The following is a 20,918-nucleotide window of genomic DNA, read 5'->3' as shown; positions in this document are numbered from 1 at the left end:
ACGACGTGTCACTCGGATGCCGCGCCAACCGAGCGTTGCACGATACTTAGGGTAAATACCATTTTTTGCATCTGTTTCTGTCACATCGAAGCAGTACAAGACGACACGTCCCGCCCAGTTTGATTTCTTTCAATTAAGCCTTCCTTTCCTCTCCAGCCGCACTACTTCTAGGTGGTAGTGATGAACAAAAATGGTAATCATCAGTAGGCCAGATTGTAGAGAACTACCTCGACTGCTCCTCGTTCACATGGCGCACTATCACAGCCGATATATATATATATATATATATATATATTGCGAGACAACAATTAGGCGGTCACTCTCTTCTTTATGCTCTCAAGCGAGAGCCCCACCACCAGACCAAGAATGGTGATGATGAGTATGTACAGATGAGAATATGAAGTGTATGAATAATGCTCACACAAATTTCCCCGCGCGCGCAAGCAGCCAGCCAGGCCGCGACTTAGCCAGGAGGGAAACGCCGAACGAATCGTTTGAGACGCGAAACGTGAAGGATCTCCGAACCACGATGACGATGATCCGAAGAAACCCCGACGGGAGCAACACGATAGTTCACAGAGGATGTTTGTTCGTTAATAATGTAGGGGCCAAGGAAGCGCGATTCAAACTTCTCGCACAAACCGGGTGTACGAATGGGCGTCCAAAGGAGCACTTCATCTCCAGGACGAAAGGAGACGTCTCGACTAGAGATGTCGTAACGTTGCTTGCGGTCTAGTTGACTGACTTCTGTATTGAATCGAGCACGGTCACGACATTCGTGAAGTAGCGAGACGAACTGTTCGGTTATACTGGCCGAGGTGTTAGTTGGGGCAGTTAAGAAACTGGCGTCGATGGCGAATGTCGGCGACCGGCCGTAAACGAGGTAGAAGGGTGAGTAGCCTGTAGTTCGCTGGATAGCAGTGTTGTGAGCAAACGTCACAAAAGGTAAAAGTTTGTCCCAGTTGTCGTGGCTTGGCCCGATATACATTGATATCATATCTGTTAGCGTGCGGTGAAATCGCTCTGTTAAGCCATTTGTTTGAGGGTGGTACGTGGATGTCGTCTTATGAACTGTGCCACAAGCTCTGAGTACTTCTTCGATCATTGTTGACATGAAAGTCTTGCCGCGATCACTCAACTGTACACGCGGTGCACCATGACGCAGCACAATGGCATCCAAAAAGAAGTTGGCAACGTCTGAGGCCGAACTAGAACGTAAAGGCGCCGTCTCTGCGTACCGTGTGGTCGACAGCTGTCACGATCCAACGAAAATCTGCTGGCGTTATGGGCAGAGGTCCGACCAAGTCTATTCCAACGATGGCAAAAGGTGTCTCGGGACATGGGATGGGCTGTAAAAGGCCAGCAGGAGGTGAAGTCGGTCGTTTCCGCTATTGACACTGAACGCAAGAAGCGACGTACTTGGCCACACAGGTAGACATGCCTGGCCAAAAGAAACGGCTCCTAACGCGGTGGTACGTTTTATGGAAAGCCGAGTGGCCAGCAGATTGGTCGTCGTGAAAGGCTTGAAGGATTTGTGTGCACAGCGAACGTGGAAGAACGGGTACCCAGTGGTTTCCGTCAGTGTTGTAAATGTAGCGGTGCAGCACATCATTCTCGAGCTTAAATAGTCGCAGTTGTCGACGTAATCGGACATTCGGTGCAGAAATAGTACCGCACAGCCGGTCGATGATGCTGCTGCAGTAGGGATCAGAACGTTGACACGAGGCGAACGTGCCGCGTTTAGAAGATGTCGTGTCAGTAACAGCTAGCGGTAATAACGTAAGGGGAGACATAGTCTCATCAAGTGGCGCGGAATGGAGAGACGTGCTGGAAGAGAATAGTGGAAGCGGGCAGCGAGACAGAGCGTCGACATCTTGATGTTTTTTCCCAGACTTGTACACAACGTCAAAATCGTACTCTTGTAATCGGACCACCCAGCGACCAAGGCGTCCAGACAACTTTTTTCAGTGACGACAACCAGCATAAGGCGTGATGGTCGGTTATGACAGTGAAGTGGCGTCCATAAAGATATGGTCGAAATTTTTGTATGGCCCAAAATACTGCGAGGCATTCCTGTTCTGTGATCGAGTAGTTCTGTTCAGCAGCCGTTAATGTGCGACTGGCATAAGCAACAACTCGCTCTCGTGCAGTGGTATCACGCTGTAGAAGGACAGCACCAATCCCATGGCCACTAGCGTCGGTGTGCAAACAAGTTGGTGCGTTCTCATCAAAGTGACACAGGAAGGGGTCGAATGTCAAGGCTTGCTTGAGGGCTTGGAAAGAAAGTTTGCCGTCGTCTGTCCAAGTGAGAGCAGTGCCCGACGTCAGCAACTTGTGCAGCGGCGACGCCATGGCAGCAAAATGACTGATGAAGCGGCGGAAGTAGGAAGCCAGGCCCAAGAAACTTCTCAACTGCTTTTGATTTTCAGGGCGAGGGAAGTGAATCACGGCAGCAACCTTGTCAGGATCTGGTCGAACGCCATCTTTACTGACAAGGTGGCCCAACACTTTGATGTTCTTTCGGGCAAAATTACATTTCTTTGTGTTGAGTTGGAGTCCAGCGTTAGAAATGCATGTTAAAACGTCGTCCAAACTCTGAAGGTGCTGACGAAAAGTTGTAGAAAAAATAACGATGTCATCTAAATAACACAGACAGGTCTTCCACTTAAGGCCGTGTAAAACTGTGTCGATCATGCGTTCAAATGTTGCAGGAGCATTTTATAAACCGAAGGACATCACGTTGAACTCGTAAAGTCCATCTGGTGTTGCAAAGGCTGTCTTGTCCTTGTCCGCTTCGTGCACGGGTATTTGCCAGTACCCAGATCGAAGGTCGAGACTTGAGAAATATTCAGAAAAATACCCTTGAGCAGGTGGCGTACACGGTCACTCTCCGCCATCGAGCTGTTCACGCGGCGGCAGAGCGCAAGGACGTCCTCTATGTACGAAGTGTACGACTCTCCCGTGTGCCGAACACGCTCAGCAAGCTTCTTTTTGGCGATATCGGAGTGGACAGAAGAGTTCGCGAAAATCTGTCGTAGGTAAAGTTTAAATGTGCTCGAGTTTACGAGATCGACCGCATGGTTGGAAAACCAAGTTTTTGCGACGCCGGTGAGATAGAAGACGACGTGCCGCAGTTTTGCAGGTTCGTCCCAGTGATTAAAATCACTCACGCGCTCGTATTGCTCCAACCAGTCTTCAACGTCATCACCGCGAAGTCCAGCAAACACCGGTGGATCCTTTTGAGGGGTGGTGACTGTCCAAGAAGGGGTTGCTGCTGGAGCAGGCAAGGTGGATGGCGCGGTATTGGCCTGCCGGTCTTGGGACATGGTCGAGTGCACTTGGAAGAGGCGGCGACACGAGCGGAGCTCCAGGGATGTAGCGTAGGTGAAGCTGAAGCGAGACCGGGGGCGAGAGGACCGAGGAACCGGACAGCACACTCCACCACTTTCGCGATAACGTTTAGGCGGTCACTCCCTTCTTTATTCTCTCAAGCGAGAGCACCACCACCAGAAATGGTGATGATGAGTATGTACAGATGAGAATGTGAAGAGTATGAATAATGCTCACAATATATATATATATATATATATATATATATATAGTGTAAAGATGAAGACATGTACTTGGGCTTGGGCACTCTGACACCGGGCGCTAGGGGGCGAACGAGGGGAAGACGAAGCAGAATTTGGAACAGCCGGCCCAGGAACGGGTGCTGTCTCTGTGTCTTTCCTTTACAATGGCGCAGTCGACAGTATCTATATATATATATATATATATATATATATATATATATATATATTGACGCGAAATAAGTTGGCACGTGGTGACACTGGCCCCTTGAGGCGAGAACGACGAAGTTCGTGGTTGCGCGCGCGCTCTCCGAGGTCCAGCCATTATTAAAGGCTGACGTGTTTTTTTGCCTATCTGTTGCTGGTGAACTATTCTAGCTGTAATAGCTGGGTGACATTTCTGGTGGAAGTGCTGGGTACGGTCGATGTTAAGATCTCCGGAGCGTACCCCAGACCTAAGCCCGGCGAGTAGTTCGGACGAGCTTACCCCTGTGCACGTACGTACCAGCCGGCGTCTCCAGGGACTCCAGCCACAGCACGGTCTGCTACCCGAACGAAGTAGAATGACGAACCAACCACCTCCTGCCGCTACTGCAGCATCGCACGTGGTCGTCAATCAGATCCGGACGCCGAATCATTTCCACGGGAGTGCTTCAGAGGACGCCGACGACTGGCTTGACCATTTTGACCGGGTCGCCAACGTCAACGACTGGACCCACGAGCGTAAGCTTCGCTACGTGTACTTCGCTCTTGAAGATTCCGCTAAAATATGGTTTGAGAACCACGAGGCGACACTGACGTCATGGGAAGAATTTCGTCGGCAGTTCCTCAATGCCTTCGCCAGGGCGGACCGCAAGGAGAGGGCGGAGTTAGCACTGGAGTCGAGAATTCAAGGCCCGAATGAGCGAGTGACGGCGTACGTAGAAGACATGAATCGGCTCTTCCGACGTGCGGACCCCTCTATGACTGAAGCAAAGAAGGTGCGCCACCTAATGCGCGGCGTCAAAGAGGAAATCTTTGCTGGCCTCATTCGAAATCCGCCGACGACAGTGGCAGAGTTCCACGACGAAGCCACCACCATGGAAAAGGCCCTTCAACAGCGGGCCAGGCAATACAACCGCGACGCCGTGATTTCAAGGGAGCTCTCTGCCGTTACCCTCGGCAACGACGTCGGCGCCTTGCGAGAACTCATCAGGGCTGTCATCAAGGAGGAACTGCAGAAGATGCAGACGACCGCTGCCTCCGTGGGACAACTTTCCATTGCGGAAATGGTGCGCGCCGAGGTCCGACAGGCCGTCCATGTTCCTGAACAGTACGAGGCACCACAGCAGAGACCGCGTCCTGAAATGAGTTACGCAGAAGCAGTACGTCGTCCACCACCCTCAAGCGCGTATAGCATGGTACACCCCGCTCAGCAATTGGACGTTAGCTTCAGGCCTCGCAGCACACCGCACATCGCAGAAGCAAGAACTAGGAAGAGCGACGTCTGGCGCACCGCAGACTACAAGCCCCTTTGTTACCATTGTGGCGAAGCCGGGCACATCTACAGAATGTGTCCTTATCGTCATGTGGGGCTCCGAGGATTCGCACCAAATGCACCTCGTCCACGACCTGGTGAGCGGCCGCCGGAAATAGAGAGTTTCGTCGCGAATCGTCGCAATGGTGATCAACGATGGCACGAGCCCCGTTCGTCGTCTCCTGCTCGTTACAGGTCACCATCACCAAGCCAAGCCTTCTCTCGCGGCGCTCTCAGACGCCGCTCGCCAAGCCCGGCGGCTCGGGAAAACTGAGTTCAGCGACCTCCGGAGGTGAGGCCGCTGACGTCGACTGTGCGCAAGATCCTCCACTACGACGACAACGACGAAAACAGAACGACGCAGACCTACAGACGCAGTCAAACACCGTACGAGAGGTAATAACGTCGAACATTCCCGTCACCGTAGACGACGAAGACATAACAGCATTAATCGACACTGGAGCGGACACCTCAGTTATGAGCATGGACCTTGCCTGCAAGCTGAAGAAAGTTTCTACCGAGTGGACTGGGTCGCAGATTCGCACTGCAGGCGGCCATCTGCTAACCCCGGTAGGAAGATGCACAGCGCGAGTGAGCATTCGTGGGTTTACGTACCTCGGAGATTTCGTTATCCTCCCAAGCTGTTCGAGGGACCTAATTCTGGGAATGGACTTTCTGCAGGCTAATGGAGCCGTGATAAACCTACAAAAGTCGCTGGTAACGTTTTCAACGGCGCAGGCCTTAGCAGGGAGCAGCACTGACGACACGTATGTCAACGCCTTGAGGATTGTCGACGAGAACATCACGGTGCCGCCAAGGAGCAGCGTATTGACCCTCGTAACCTGCGACGCATTCGACGACTATGAGGGTATTGCCGAGGCAAATATCCCGCTGTTGCTCGAAAGACACATCTGCATCGCCCGGGGCCTTGTTCGAATACAGAATAAGTGCTCGCAAGTTTTGCTGACAAATTTCAGCCATGAGTATCAGCACGTCCCTCAAGGTACAGCTGTGGCCTTTCTGAACGGCATTGCTGACTTCTCCGACGTCGGCACGTTACAAGTGACTTCACCGGATGTAACAACTCACGCCAGCCTGAGTACCCGCGTCCACATTAATGCTGACTTAGCAGATGTACAGAAGAATCAGCTACTGGGCCTAGTGACAGAATTCTCTGGCTGTTTTTCCACAGAATCTAGAGTCCAGCGCACCTCCATTACGCAACACCGGATAGTTACAGAGGAGTCGGCGCGGCCTGTTCGTCAGCACCCGTACCGCGTGTCACCTATGGAGCGGGAGGCGATTAAGCGTCAAGTTGAAGAAATGCTCAATGATGACGTCATCCAGCCGTCGACAAGTCCGTGGGCGTCCCCTGTCGTGCTAGTAAAAAAGAAAGACAACACGCTCCGCTTCTGCGTTGACTACAGACGGCTTAACCGAGTCACCAAACGCGACGTTTACCCCCTGCCACGGATCGATGACGCTTTGGACCGTCTGCGCCATGCTGAGTTCTTTACTTCGTTAGACCTAAAGTCAGGGTACTGGCAAATCGAAGTGGACGAGCGTGACCGTGAAAAAACCGCCTTCGTGACTCCCGACGGGCTATTCGAATTTAAAGTCCTGCCTTTCGGTCTCTGTTCCGCTCCTGCTACGTTTCAACGAATGATGGACACTGTACTCGTCGGACTAAAGTGGCAGACGTGTCTAGTGTACCTTGACGACGTTGTTGTGTTTTCCAGCACGTTCGATGAACATCTCACCCGACTACGAAGTGTCCTTACCGCAATACGCAAGGCAAACCTCACCATCAAGCCTGAAAAATGTTACTTTGGCTTCCGGGAACTCAAGTTTTTAGGCCACGTGGTCAGCTCCCAAGGAGTACGACCAGACCCAGAAAAGCTCGCTGCCGTTGCCGAGTTTCCTCACCCTAAAGACAAGAAGGCTGTTCAGCGGTTCCTGGGCCTCTGCGCTTACTACCGCCGTTTCGTTGAAGGCTTCTCGAGGATTGCTGAACCTCTCACGAGACTGACGCGACAAGATGTGCCCTTTGCGTGGACGGAAGACCAAGAGCTGGCCTTCACCGAATTGCGCAAACGCCTTCAATCCGCTCCAGTGCTGGCGCATTTTGATGACACCGCGCCAACTGAAATTCACACAGACGCAAGCAACGTAGGACTCGGGGCTATTCTGGTTCAATGGCAAGACGGCGCAGAACGTGTAATTGCGTACGCGAGCCGTAGTCTCACAAAAGCAGAAGCTAATTATTCGACCACCGAAAAAGAATGTTTAGCAGTCGTGTGGGCCATCAGCAAGTTCCGACCTTACTTATACGGCCGGCCATTTCGAGCGATCAGTGACCACCATTCGCTCTGCTGGCTTGCCAATCTACGAGACCCGTCAGGTCGCCTCGCTCGTTGGAGCCTCCGCCTCCAGGAATACGACATGACTGTTGTCTACAGATCGGGCCGTAAGCATAGCGACGCTGACTGCTTGTCACGTTCTCCTATTCCCTCGACATCCTCCGACTTGGAGCTAGATTTGCCGTTTCTTGGTGTCGTCGACGTGGTGCGCATGGCTGACTACCAACGTGCAGACTCTGAACTGCTTCCAGTCATCCGATATCTCGAGGGAGCTGACGTTGTTGTCCCACGCCCACTTTCACGAGGATTGACATCGTACTGCCTGCGGAACGATGTCCTGTACAAGAAAAATTTCGAGAACAGCCAAGAAACGTTCCTTCTCGTCGTTCCGACTGCGCTGCGCGAGGAAGTTTTACAGGCGTGTCACGACGATCCCTGTGCCGGCCACTTAGGCTTCGCGAGGACATTAGCGCGCATACGGCGGAAATACTATTGGCCACACCTATTTTCGTCGGTTCAGCGCTATGTGCGAACGTGCCGTGACTGTCAGAGGCGTAAAGTCCCACCCGTCAAGCCTGCCGGCCTCCTTCAGCCTTTGGATCCGCCTCCGGCGCCGTTCCAGCAAGTGGGAATGGACCTTCTTGGTCCGTTCCCCACGTCTTCCTTGCAAAACAAGTGGATAATCGTGGCAACCGATTATTTAACTCGCTATGCGGAGACAAAAGCTGTGCCTCGGGGAACTGCTGCTGAAGTCGCCAGCTTCTTCGTCCACAACATCGTGCTTCGTCACGGTGCACCCGCTGTGCTCATTACTGATCGCGGTGCAGCGTTTACAGCGGAGTTGTTGCAACAAGTCGTCACGCTGACGCATACTGACCACCGAAGGACCACAGCCTATCATCCCCAGACTAACGGCTTAACAGAGCGCCTGAACAGAACATTGGCCGACATGCTATCCATGTACATTGATGTGGAACACAAGACATGGGATGAAATTTTGCCATACGTGACGTTTGCTTACAATACCGCTGTGCAGGAAACCACCGAGTTTACACCATTCGAGCTCGTTTACGGACGTCGCGTTACAACCCCCTTAGACGCCATGCTCCCGGTAGACCACGGAGCCACAAGTAATGACACCACTGAGGAGTTCGTCGAGAAAGCGGAGGAAGCTCGCCAGCTTGCTCGGAATCGCATCCGCACCCAGCAGAATACCGACGCCTGCCGTTACAACCGGACCCGACGGAACGTCCAGTACTCACCAGGCGACCGCGTGTGGGTGTGGACACCTATCCGACACCGTGGGCTCTCGGAGAAATTGTTGCGCCGCTATTTCGGCCCCTACGAAGTTGTACGCCGCCTCAGTGATGTGAACTATGAGGTGGTGCCTCAAAGCTCTGATCCTAGTTCGAACCGACGCCGTCCCCGTGCTGAAGTCGTCCACGTAGTACGGATGAAGCCGTACTACGCACGCGAGGGATAAGCAACCCTCACAAACCGCTTCAGCACTGTGCACATTCCTGTATGTTTTTTTTTTTTCTTTCCATGTTGGCACTCTTGCCCATATTGCTCGCCCCATGCCCTTGGAGCGACCGGGTCGGTCGCTTTTGAGAGGGGAGCAATGACGCGAAATAAGTTGGCACGTGGTGACACTGGCCCCTTGAGGCGAGAACGACGAAGTTCGTGGTTGCGCGCGCGCTCTCCGAGGTCCAGCCATTATTAAAGGCTGACGTGTTTTTTTGCCTATCTGTTGCTGGTGAAGTATTCTAGCTGTAATAGCTGGGTGACAATATATATATATATATATATATATATATATATATATATATATATATATATATATGCTACGAACCTCATACGGCATTTTAGAAAGTCATTGGTCATTGGCCTAAAAAGGGCATATTCATTCAGCCAGTAGAATGTGCTTGTGTTAGTACCTTCAAGCACTAATCTCGACAAATTGCAAGGACTGCCCATGTAGCGTTAGTATTGATCGCGTAAATAACTTTAGCTACGCTATATATATCTAACTTGTCTTAGATGCAGGATCAAGCTTTTTATTTTCTTACACTGCTTGCTAGTCGCTTCGTATTTTAATTTTCTCACTGCCTGGTATTGATATTTCACTTGTCATATGAGTATCCACTTTTCACTTTCTAACTCTTTGGCTGCTGGGGATATTCTTATATTCAATGCGAAATTCTCAAGACCAGTGTCTCCAGACTGATTCGATAGTTTCAATAGACTCCACATTCGTACAGCGTAAGAGGTAAAGCACATGTGTTTATACATCCAGCACTCGCTGTACACAGAAAACCTAGAAGTGTGTGCTCATGTAAGCAGAAAACTTTTCATGAAGTCATGTTGCCCGAAGTAAAGGTACCGGCCACTGCGTCCAGCGTAAATTCGCACCTTCGTTCTGAAGATCAAAATACGCCACGGTTCTAAATGATAAAATCATTTGATAGACGATAAGATTTTAACCCGCAACCAAACAAACTTGTCGGTTCTTTGTTCTTTCTTTATGACTGACATGTCTGATTCGTTCTTTCTACCCCACTGAGAGCGCTGCCAACACGACCAGCAAGAACGCAGTTGAAGCATTTTTTTAAAATTTCACAGGTTTTCTGCAGAGCCCGGAAAAAATACATGGTAGTCGTTACGCAGTATTACCTAATTTCGCATGTCTTATCCACTATCCTGCCCGGCTCTCAATGCTTGCATTTTATAACATTTTGAAATAAACTGCATGACGATCGATATCATGCATATGATAGCATGGACTGCATGTGACACAATAAAGTTAAGCGAGTGTACACTAGCAGGATGTACCTCAGTGCAGTTGACGAAATTCATGTCACCCAGGAGAGTTCTCTTCGCATAACCGAACTTGCATGATTCGGCGAACCTACAAAAAATAGGAAGAAAGACAGAAAGAGAAGGGCATTATTTTATAAAGAAAAAACACAAACCAAGATTCATTAAAGCTTCTCGCCACATTAACCAGATGATTCATTGATTTAACACATGGCTCATGGCGTTGAATGTGAGCAAAACATTCTTGGTCTCTTTTCATTCCATGCAAAATTATGTATCACAATGTTATTTTATTGGCATCTCTCCAATTATTGCACAATCCACTTTTAAGTATCTGGTACTGAAAATATCGCACGATATCAGTTGGTTAACACACTTTCCATATATTAAAAATGCTAGCCAGTCCTTTGTTACATGCGCTGTAACTTGCGTCTTGCCCCCCCTTTACTAAAACATTACCTTGTCTAACATCAGTACGTCCAAGGCTAGAGTGTGTATGCGCTATATGAGACCCCAATCGATCTAACTTATCTATACAGCTATCCAATCAATTCAGAACCATGCAGTAAGATTCATTTATTCTGATTTATATATTGATTCTGTTGTTACTGCCTTTAAATCCCGAGCTAATCTTCCAAATTTGAAATCTTTATGAAAAACCAACCGGCCTTGTCTCTTTGGATTGTTCTAGGACTCGCAGCTCGCTAACTATATCAGCCATCCGGCTTACCGCACGTTATACTACACAAGTCATTCGACGGCCATTTATCAACCTCATGCCCGTGGTTCGGAGCACCATCGTTCTTTTTTGGGGGGGTCTACATCCAAGTCACTTGTATAACGAATGATTTTCGATGTCCCAAGCGCTTTCTTATAAAGTCGTTTTGCTGTCAATAAATATAAAGATGCTGTGTGATCGTGGTGTCAACTTGCAAAAAAAAAAGCATCGCAGCCATTGCCCATCGAAACCCACTCTTAGAAGAGAAACAGCCTTTGCTGGAAATAACTATAATCACAGCAGCCAATCAACCCCTACCGGTCCCTACCAAATCCTGCGACAACTTTCGGTTGTTATTTATGGGGCTGCTCCCACTGACCCGGACCCGTTGTCTCTACGCTCTAATTACGGTGACGTTTATAGTAGTGCACTTTTAAAATAAGAACAGCTAAGCTGGTACGTCAGAACAGGGGTAAACATCTTATTGTTATATTTTGGTTGTTTGTTTGTCAGATCTAAAGGTAACACGAGTGAAATAAACGTTACAGCAGCGATATTTAAGTAACCTTGGTTCCCGGTTCAATGTTTCTGTGACGCAATAAACCGCCGTGCTTGCTCAGTGACTATGGTGTTGGGCTGCTGAGCACGAGGTCACGAGATGGGTCATTCGATGGGAGCGAAATGCAGAAAACACCCGTGTACTTCGATTTAGGTGCACGTTAAAGAACCCCAGGTGGTCCAAATTACCGGTGTCCCCCACTACATCGTGCCTCATAATCAGATCGTTGTTTCGGCACATATAACTACATAATTTTTTTCTATGACGCAATTACTACCAATGCAGGTGTACAGAATATACCGTAAAGATAGAGTTTCAAGACGAGGGGGAGTTGCTGTACTCATTAAAAACAACGTTGAATCTACCTATTTGGGTGATATTACTGATATTCAGAGCTTATGCATCAAGCTCTCATGCTGGGGTCATCAGGTTATCATGTATGCGTTATATAGGCCCCCTGATGAAGCTCCGGATTACTTAAGGAAACTATAAGCTCATATGGCACCATTCTTGAAGTCCAAAATCTTAATCATTGCTGATTTTAACCTACCTGATATTGGCTGCGATAGACTACAGGCCGTTGAAAGTTAGAACAGTCATGTTAACATTGTTTCGAACATAATGCTTACATAGAACCTAATTCAACTTGTTAGTGAGCCAACACGAGAGCAGGAATCAAGTAAATTAACTTTAGACATGTTGTTTGTTGCGAGAAATTTTCCTAAATTTGCTGTTTCTAATGAGCAGCGACAGTCCTACCATAAGTCCTACCATCTTCTTGTTAGCGTTTCCTTGTCACTTAGCTCTCAGAGTAAGCAAGCGAAGTACTTCTGCTTCGTTAAGGATTATTCATGTGTTGAAGGTACAAGAATTTTATAACACGTTGATAGTTGTCTGACTGATTTCAATGGCAATGATGTCAGTGTTCCTTGGCATCAGTTTTGAGATATGTGCCTTTGTAGCTTAGATTATTTTGTGCCGAATAAACGGAAAAGAATTCATAAGCAGACACCCTCGATGACGAGTAACCTCATTCAAATGAGGCGCAAGCTTAAGCGAATAAAAAAGCGACATACGCAGTCACTTTCTGAGCGCACAACACAAGCGGGTAGCGCTAGCTGTACGAGTTTCAAAAGATCATTATTTTCAAACGGCGTTGTCAAACATCATAAAAAAAAACTAACCAACCCTTCCCCTACCGGAAAATAGGGGTAAGCGAAGCGTGTCCTGGGTGCACCTAATTGCACATAAACTAACTATGATGCGACGGCTGCGACGGAGAGAGCGACGTTACTGGTGGTATGCCCGCAGTCCAAAAATTGAACGCCTATTAGGTTCCAAAAATTCCACGCCTATTACGAGCCTGCGCAGTCTGTATAGAAGCCGCACCAATGGCTCCACAACATACGCCAGTACCATGCCCAGTCCTGAACGAAGGATGGAGCCACTTGCATCTAGATTTCACCGGACACATTGGACGGGCCCATGATATTAGTCGCAGTAGACACAACAACTAAATGGATCGAAGCACTGCCTCTGAAGACAGCCACGTGAGAAACCAACGTGAATGCCCTATGAGTCATCTTTGCGAGGTTTGGTCTTCCCAATACCACAGTAACAGACAATGGGACGCAGTTCACCAGTGCATTTTACTGGGACCTTATGGATAGGTATCACATACAGCACCTCACCACGGCTCCATATCCCCCACAGTCCAACGGTTTGACCGAAAGGGCAGTCCGCACAGTCATGGAAGGACTAAAGAAAACGAGTGAGCACAAATTACAGACAAGGCTCGCCATACTCTTATGCACATACCGTCAAACCCTTCTCAAAGAAGGGAAGTCTCGGGCGAAGTTACAACCGAGAAATCAAATAAGAACGAAGATAGACTGTATCACACCAAACCAGCAAGCAAGAAACGCAGAGTGCCAGGACAAGAGTCCACAGAATTGGCAACAGGGTTAACGTGTTTGGACCACAAGCTGGAAGAGATTGAAATGTATGCCGGCTACAATGAGGGAACAACAGGGAGCACGAATGATCACCGTTCACACTCAGCAAGGGGTTCAACGAAGACATTTTGACCAAGTGCGGAGACGAGAAGTACCAGTGAATGATCAACCGACGAAAGAAGATCAACAGACAAACGACAAACGATGCCAGGACCATCAGGGGTTGAGATGCAAAGACATGAAGCCTCCTCAGTGTCGGGAAACCAAAGTATGCCGGTGGTGCAAGCTCCTAGACCAGAGACTTCACTCCGAAAGCGTACTCAACAGCGCAGAACCCCTGTCCACCTCAATCTGTAGGGGGAAGATGATGAGGTGTCTGCAGCTGGCAACCTAGAGGCATCGGTTGAATTTCATAGGGGAATCTGAGCACGTGACGTGTGAGTCATCAACCTCCTATATATACCACTTGAGAGCAAGCAATAAACGTTCTCTTTTTCTACTATATAATTTATTACTTTATTACTTCACCGTAGTTATTTATTGTACCAGACGTGACGTATCAGTAGGTTCCTCTTTTAGTGGAAGGGGTTGGACAACGGGGAAGGGGGGGGGGGGGGGGGGGGCCCGGGGGTGGTATCTGCTCCGCTGGAGGTCAGTGAACTATCGTGTCTCTGAAGGAGACAAAAGTAGCGACCAAAAAATGGTGCTCGTGGAAAAAGAAAAAATATTACATAGATAAATAAGAGAACGAATGGAATTAATGAAAGGAAAGAGAGGTTGGAATATTATTGACAACCCAGAAACAAACAAAAATAAAGAAACTAAGCAACTCAATGAAAACTAACTAAGTGCTGTTCCCTACAGTTTGAAGTTTAGCGTAGCGAATAGATTCTAAAGCTCCCTTTGAAACGTTCATGCCTATTGGCTGCAATGTCTGGAACTTATGGATTAGGTATGATTCTCTATATTTTCTGTCTCGCGCAGCACGGAAATTTAACTGTAGTATGTAGAGTTTAAGTTCATCAAAGTAATTACCTGGTTGGCTGAAATGTTCAGCGACGGATTTGGGAAGCTTTGCAAGGAAACCTACCCTACAGCTTAAATTTCATGGTCACATGATCTCAGATTCAAAGGAAATTGCGCATCATTTTAACACTTATTTTCGTAGTGGGTTCTCACGTGCTATCATAGGCTCATCCGTGGCTTCTGTTTCAATATCCGACATATCATTTATTTCCTATCTAGGTGTACGATCGCTTTGGTTAAATTCGAATGTAAAATATCTTCTGGTTCTGATAATATTCCTAAAACTTTTTTCAAGCGATATGCAGAAAATGTCGCGAAATTTCTTGGTACATTATTCCGTAAGTCGCTGGCAACTGGCAAACTACCTGATGATTGGAAGAGAGCCCGAATTGTTCCTGTATTTAATAAAGGAGACTGTTTTGTACAAACTTTTCGTCCTATTTCTATAATATCGTTTTGTGAAAAAAAACTGAGCATATCATCGCCAAACAAATTAGCAAGTTTCTCGAGAAACACTGAACTCTAATAGCTCACCAGCATGGTTTCAGAAAAGGGTAAGCAACGCTAAGCAAGTTAATTAACGTGATTCACTCACTAGCCTCTTCTCTTGACACTAACGGGCAAGTAGACATGAGTCTTTTAGATTTTAGCAAAGCATTCAACCGCCTACCTAATGACTCACTCATAACAATATTAAGAAGTGCAATTCTTTCACCTATTTTTACACATTAGTTAACTGATACTTTAGCAATCGCAAACAGTATGTTGTGATCGATGGGCAACAGTCCCCAGTGACATCGGGAGTACCACGAGGTAGTGTATTCGAACTGTTACTTTTCTTTTATGCATAAACGCTGTTTTAAATGTAATTGACTCAAACATTAACATTAGACTATTTGCTGACGATTGTGTTTTGTATAGATATATAACTTCCCGTAACCATCAACTTGAACTAAACTTAAACATTATATACTGGTGCAATATATGGGGAATGGTTCTCAATATGAAAAAAAGTGTTATTTTAGGAAATATAGACAGAAAAAAACACACTAATGCACATTTATAAACTAGGTTCTTCAGATTTTCAATAGGTTACTAACTACAAATAATTGAGAGTCACCATTGCTATCAGACTATCATGGAACATTCATGTTGACCATGTATGTGCATGAGCCTTTCGTAAACTCTGTTTACTCATGCACAAATTAAGGAACACCCCAGCTACTGTAAAACTTATATGCTATACATCCTTTATTCGGCCTATATTTGAGTATGCATGTATAGTCTGAGATCCCTATCCCGAATTTAACATAACATAGCTTGGAAGAATACAGAGAAAAGCAGTTCAACTTATTTTTATAAATTATTGCAGCACGATTCCCCCTCAGAACTCATGGTAACAGATAGTGTACAGTTGGTAGGTTTACGAAGAAAAAAACTGCGCCTCGACTTTCTGTCTTCACATATTAGTCAAAATTGAATTATTGAGTCATCAGTATATATATTAAACCATTAACAACTAGGCGCACCCAGCACCACCAACCCCACACTTTAACTCCATATTTTAAACGTACTGAAGTGTTCAAGTGTTCCTTTTTTCCACGAACTATTGACTGAAACCCGTTGTCGTACCCAGTTCAACCAATATACTACTGATTTCCATGTGCTATTTCTTTCTTCTTCCTTTGTCTATTCAGATTCTTTTGCAACCACCCTGCTTGGATCCGCGCAAGGTCCGCAGTATTGTATAGATAAATAAAATAAATGTCGTTGTGTTACGTTTACGTGATAAAGTGTAAACAGCTGTGTAACTTAGACTTCGGACGAAGTCCTGGTGCGTGGATAGAAGACCAGCCTTTCGCAGCTTGTGTAGCGGTTTTATTAATGCGATAGCATTAAGGGCCCCGTGTCGCGGAAATTCCGGCGTCGGCCTTATCGTGGGCGTACGCGGCAAAGAAAATCATCCCGTGCCACACCAATCACGCAGGCCCGCCGAGTGGCGCAGAGGCGGTGGTGAACTAATTGAAGTTCTCAAAGTAAAATGCGTGAGAAAAATTGTAAACTACGACATAACCACAACCTACCAACCTACATGTATGATAGCGTCGGATTGTAATTCGAATATACGAGAAAACATAATTCTGTTACTCAGAAACACAAACACAAACCCCTTTTCCAGCATTTCTACCATTCATACAGCGGCACGCCCCGGTCGGGGTACTTGCAAAAACACCATCCAGATGGCGTTCGCCTCCTCGGAGGCAGCGCGCCGAGGCGAAGGTTCAGAAAAAAGAAAGCTGCATGTAGTTGCCAAGAAGCCTGACAAATAGTCAGGGATCTTTGAATCCTATCGCGTTCCACTCTTAAAGGCAAAGTTTAAGTGTCCTCCAAATTTTTTGTCCGATATTTACCTTCTACGGCGTCTATTTTCTCGTGTCTTACGCGATTTTATTCGTGCACTTGCAAAGCCAAGCAACAAATGCATATACCACGGTCAACATATACGGTGATCCGCACATACGGCACCTACTGCAAGAATCTGTAGTTTGACTGCGACCATTAAACAACCATGTGTCTGTCTATCATGGTGGCGTCGAAAGAGCGCTGGCTAAGAACCAAATGCTTTAATTATTAACAAAAGTGGAATATAAAGGCATGAGGGGGGCTATGCAAAAAAAAAAGAGTTATGGGGCTGTCCGTGCCAAAACCACCATCTGATTATGACACACGCCGTAGTGGGGGACTCCGGATTATTTTGGGCCACCTGGGGTTCCTTAATGTGCACCTAAATCTAAGTACACGGTTGTTTTCTGCATTTCGCGCCCATCGAAACGCGGCCGCCGTGGTCGGGATTTGATCCCGCAACCTCGTGTTCAGTAGCCCAACACCAGGGAGGTTATGCAAGGTTCAGTAAGCTTTCCCGTGCTTTATATTGTCATTTGGTAAATAAAGCGTTTAGGTGTTAGCTCTCTCTCATGTGCCTTGTAAGATTCGGGGGTCGTGGGCTCGGAGTCTGGCGTCACAGTGAAGCACGTTCACACCGAAAGCGGAGCGTCTAAGCGGCCAAGCGAATTTTCAACGCGGCTTAAGGCGGCAAGCGCGCGGGCCTGTTCACACCGGACGGCTTGCCTAGCTGCCCGCGCCGCCGAGGAGGCGGAGCATCTAGCACTTTCGCGGCGGACGTGTCGTCACCTCGCGGCACCAGTCCTCCGCCAGTGCGCAGATCTCGCACCGAGATACACCGGCGCCACCGTCATCTGGTGATCACCCAAAAAGATGACGTATTCGTGACGCCTGCGGCACAAAGAGTGTTCCACATCCATCACCTAGGTTTGTGAGTGGTGGCACTGGCTAACACTTCCAGGGTTAGTTCTGTAGTTGTAAGGCATAAGTACCCCAGAAAGTGGATGGAATAACGGCGCCGCGGCAGCTCAATGGTGAGAACATCGCACGCGTAGTGCGAAGACGTGGGAACATTCCCCACCTGCGGCCAGTTTTCTCATGCATTTTCATTTCGATTAATCTATGATTTCTTTATTTCAATGAGTAAGTACAAGTAATTTCCCCTATGTTGTCGTTGGTGTCATGGTTTGTTGGCTTCTTATGATATAATGAATAAACATTGGGCCCCTTGGTTCCCTTTCTTCTCGTTCATATATATGCATACATATATCACGGCCGCTGGATAAAAAAAAAAAGGTGCGGCCCGTTGCGTGGCACCGAAACGGCGTCTCGGGCCAAGTTCTCCTCGCACCCGCTCTGGCGCCACTGCTCGGGTACAGCCGTTCATGGAGAAGCGTTTCCACAGCCGCGTTTGTACGTGCAACAGTGACTCTAATAGGCCGTAAATAACGCGTCTTATAGTTGCACATTACAGGTTGAATATTTAAGTCTTTATTAAAAGTGCCGATTACCCCACATATGTGAAAAGTCTGCCCTAGGCGTGCCAATCTTTTGTAGAGTGGGCCTCAATGCTCTCCATGAAGGCTGCCCACTCCACTCAGATGAAATGAAAAGAAGTGCTCTGTTACGAATATTCGGGAGTGGGTTTACGTGTTTCTTGAAGACGACTTCAAAACGATGGATCGCGTTTATTTACAAGATGATGAATGCAAAGGTATCGCTCAGCGAAAGCAGTCCATGGCGCGGCACCCGATCCAGCCCAGTTTCGTTCTTCTCTTCAACCGAACTCCGCTCGCACGTTTCAATATTCTCTCTGCGCTGGGAGTGGCACGGCCACTAGGTAGGTAGGTAGTCGGAAGAATCTTCAGCCCGTTTTTAAAGGGGCAAGACGGCGGGCGGCTCCCATCTTGGGACGGGAAGGCCAAGTCTCACCGCCGCATCGTGGGCTTTCTGGACAGCCGGGAGTTGATCAATCCATTCGTGGCTCTTTTTACGTAAAAAAGGCGCAGCCTGCTGCGTCACGTCGCCGCTAGTTGGCGAGCGCGTCTCGGCTGAGTTGACAGTTGCGGCCGCTGTTTTTCCTGGGCTCGAAAAAAAAGTTTCCTGGGCTGCGCGTTCTTTTTTTTTTTTTTTTTCATGTACGGCGGATAACCGGAAAACGCAGTCGGGACCGAAGTCGGGACCGCAGTTGGAAGCACAAGGTCAATGTTTGTGTTCTTTTTATAGTCATTCTCGGTAAAATGTAAGGAACATACCAGCGACCTGTCACTTGGCTCTCACTTGCTTCCTTTCCCTGACGGCCCTTGGCGAGAAAAATCCTTCAGCCACGCTTCCCGACGCTGTAGATCGTAGGGGAATTCGTGGTACTTCACAGTAGCGTCTCTTCTCGCGTTCGAGTTGCACAGCGGCACACAACAGCTTCGTGGCATCACACCATTAGAAAAAATCGCCTGTCACACACGCGCACACCAAAGAACCGTACTCAAGCACAGGAAACATGAGGCAAGCTGTTCACACACACGATCTGTTAGCGGAATCGAAATGCTAGGCTGGCAACATGGAGAGGAAGGAGGGCGACCCGCGATGGAAGTAGTCATAACGCACGTTGTTACTCCTCTATTTTTTCTCTTATTTCTCAATTAAAGAGTTATTTGTTCAAAATGTGAGTCTGCGAAGAATTCCTTAACAGATCACACAAAAAAAGCACACGAGAATGCGCACGAAAAAGCACACGAACACGCATAAATCCTGAGGCAACCTCATTGTAGCACGAACCGGCGTCTGCCTTGCGTACCGTAGCAGTGGCGCCCTCACCAAAAACAGCGGCCGCCACTGTCAACTCAGCCGAGACGCGCTCGTCCATTGACGGCGACGCGACGCAGGAGGCCGCGCCTTTTTTTTTTTTTTTTTTTATCCAGCGTCCGTGCCCAGCTAACCCAGCTATCACGCAGCACGATTTAAAAAAAAAACACCGCATATCCACGGGGTGAATGATGATGGGTGGGCGAAGCTCCGGAGGGAATCATCGGTAAACCGTGAATGTTCCGTGTAATTCGCCCAGTCTGGCCGCACTAAATCGAACGATTGACTTCCACCAATGACACGCGCCATATGTGACGTCATTCCTATTTTATAACAGCGCCCTTCATTAAAATTGCACCATCTCCCACTTAAGGGGACGCTAGCACAAACGCGTTAGAAACGTGCAGTACTCTCTAGTAAGGGGGAGAGGCCACAGCGTCTTACGCAGCTGTTTACACATGCCGGAACGTGCACCGCGTTTGCCGACGCCATCACATGACTGCTGAGAGAGTATAACACCCGTATTCATAAACGCTCCTCGACTTGAACTTGACTTGCCACCGCCTTCAACGCGTTTCGAACGCGCTGCCCAAGGCGGTGGCAAGTCAAGTCGAGGAGCGTTTATGAATACGGGGGTAAGGCGGAGAGGCCACAGCGTCTTACACCAGCTTCTTACACGGGCCGTAACGCGCTAGCACAAACGCGTTAGAAACGCGCAGGCTTTCGTTAATGTTGGGTATTTATTGTCATCGTGGTGCGCGTGTCCCTGTGCGCTTCGTGGCGTAGTGGTTAGCGCCGCGCGTTCGGTAGAGAGGGGTCCCTGGTTCGATTGCGCGCTACGGACACAACTTTCGGATTTTTTTTTTCATGAAAGTAGACGTGGCTACCTACTACGACGACTACGACGACTACTACTACTACTACTACTACTACTACATACTACAGAGGAGGGACAGACCCGCACCCTAAGGAGCTTCGCCCCTAAAAAAGAGGAAAGGCGTTACGAAGCAAACCTAGTGTGTATTGTTTCCAGTACAAGTGGAGTTGCCGCCAGTAATGTTTTCATTACTGAGATTTAATTAGGTAATCGTAATTAATCATCTAACTCGAGAAGTACTGTCCTAATTAAGAAAGTGTCAATGAGAAAGTTGTAGAGCAACACGAAAACCTCCCGATACAGCTCTCTGTTGCTC

The 20,918-nt window shown here is 48.0% G+C and overlaps 1 protein-coding gene across 1 annotated transcript in view; it reads right to left on the bottom strand.

The window, feature by feature from the left end:
* LOC119444977 (glutathione hydrolase 1 proenzyme-like) overlaps positions 1-20,918 on the bottom strand; it is a 624,609-nt gene that overhangs the window by 17,017 nt on the left and 586,674 nt on the right. The window contains exon 2 of the mRNA XM_037709312.2: positions 10,278-10,355. Within this exon, the coding sequence (XP_037565240.1) occupies positions 10,278-10,301 (24 nt within the window). The 5' untranslated portion in view covers positions 10,302-10,355. The remainder of the gene's footprint in view (positions 1-10,277; positions 10,356-20,918) is intronic.

This window comes from Dermacentor silvarum, chromosome 3 (genome assembly GCF_013339745.2).
Source record: "Dermacentor silvarum isolate Dsil-2018 chromosome 3, BIME_Dsil_1.4, whole genome shotgun sequence".
NCBI lineage: Eukaryota > Metazoa > Arthropoda > Arachnida > Ixodida > Ixodidae > Dermacentor > Dermacentor silvarum.
Note: the sequence above shows the minus strand (reverse complement) of the source record. Positions and strands in the feature narration are given on the sequence as shown.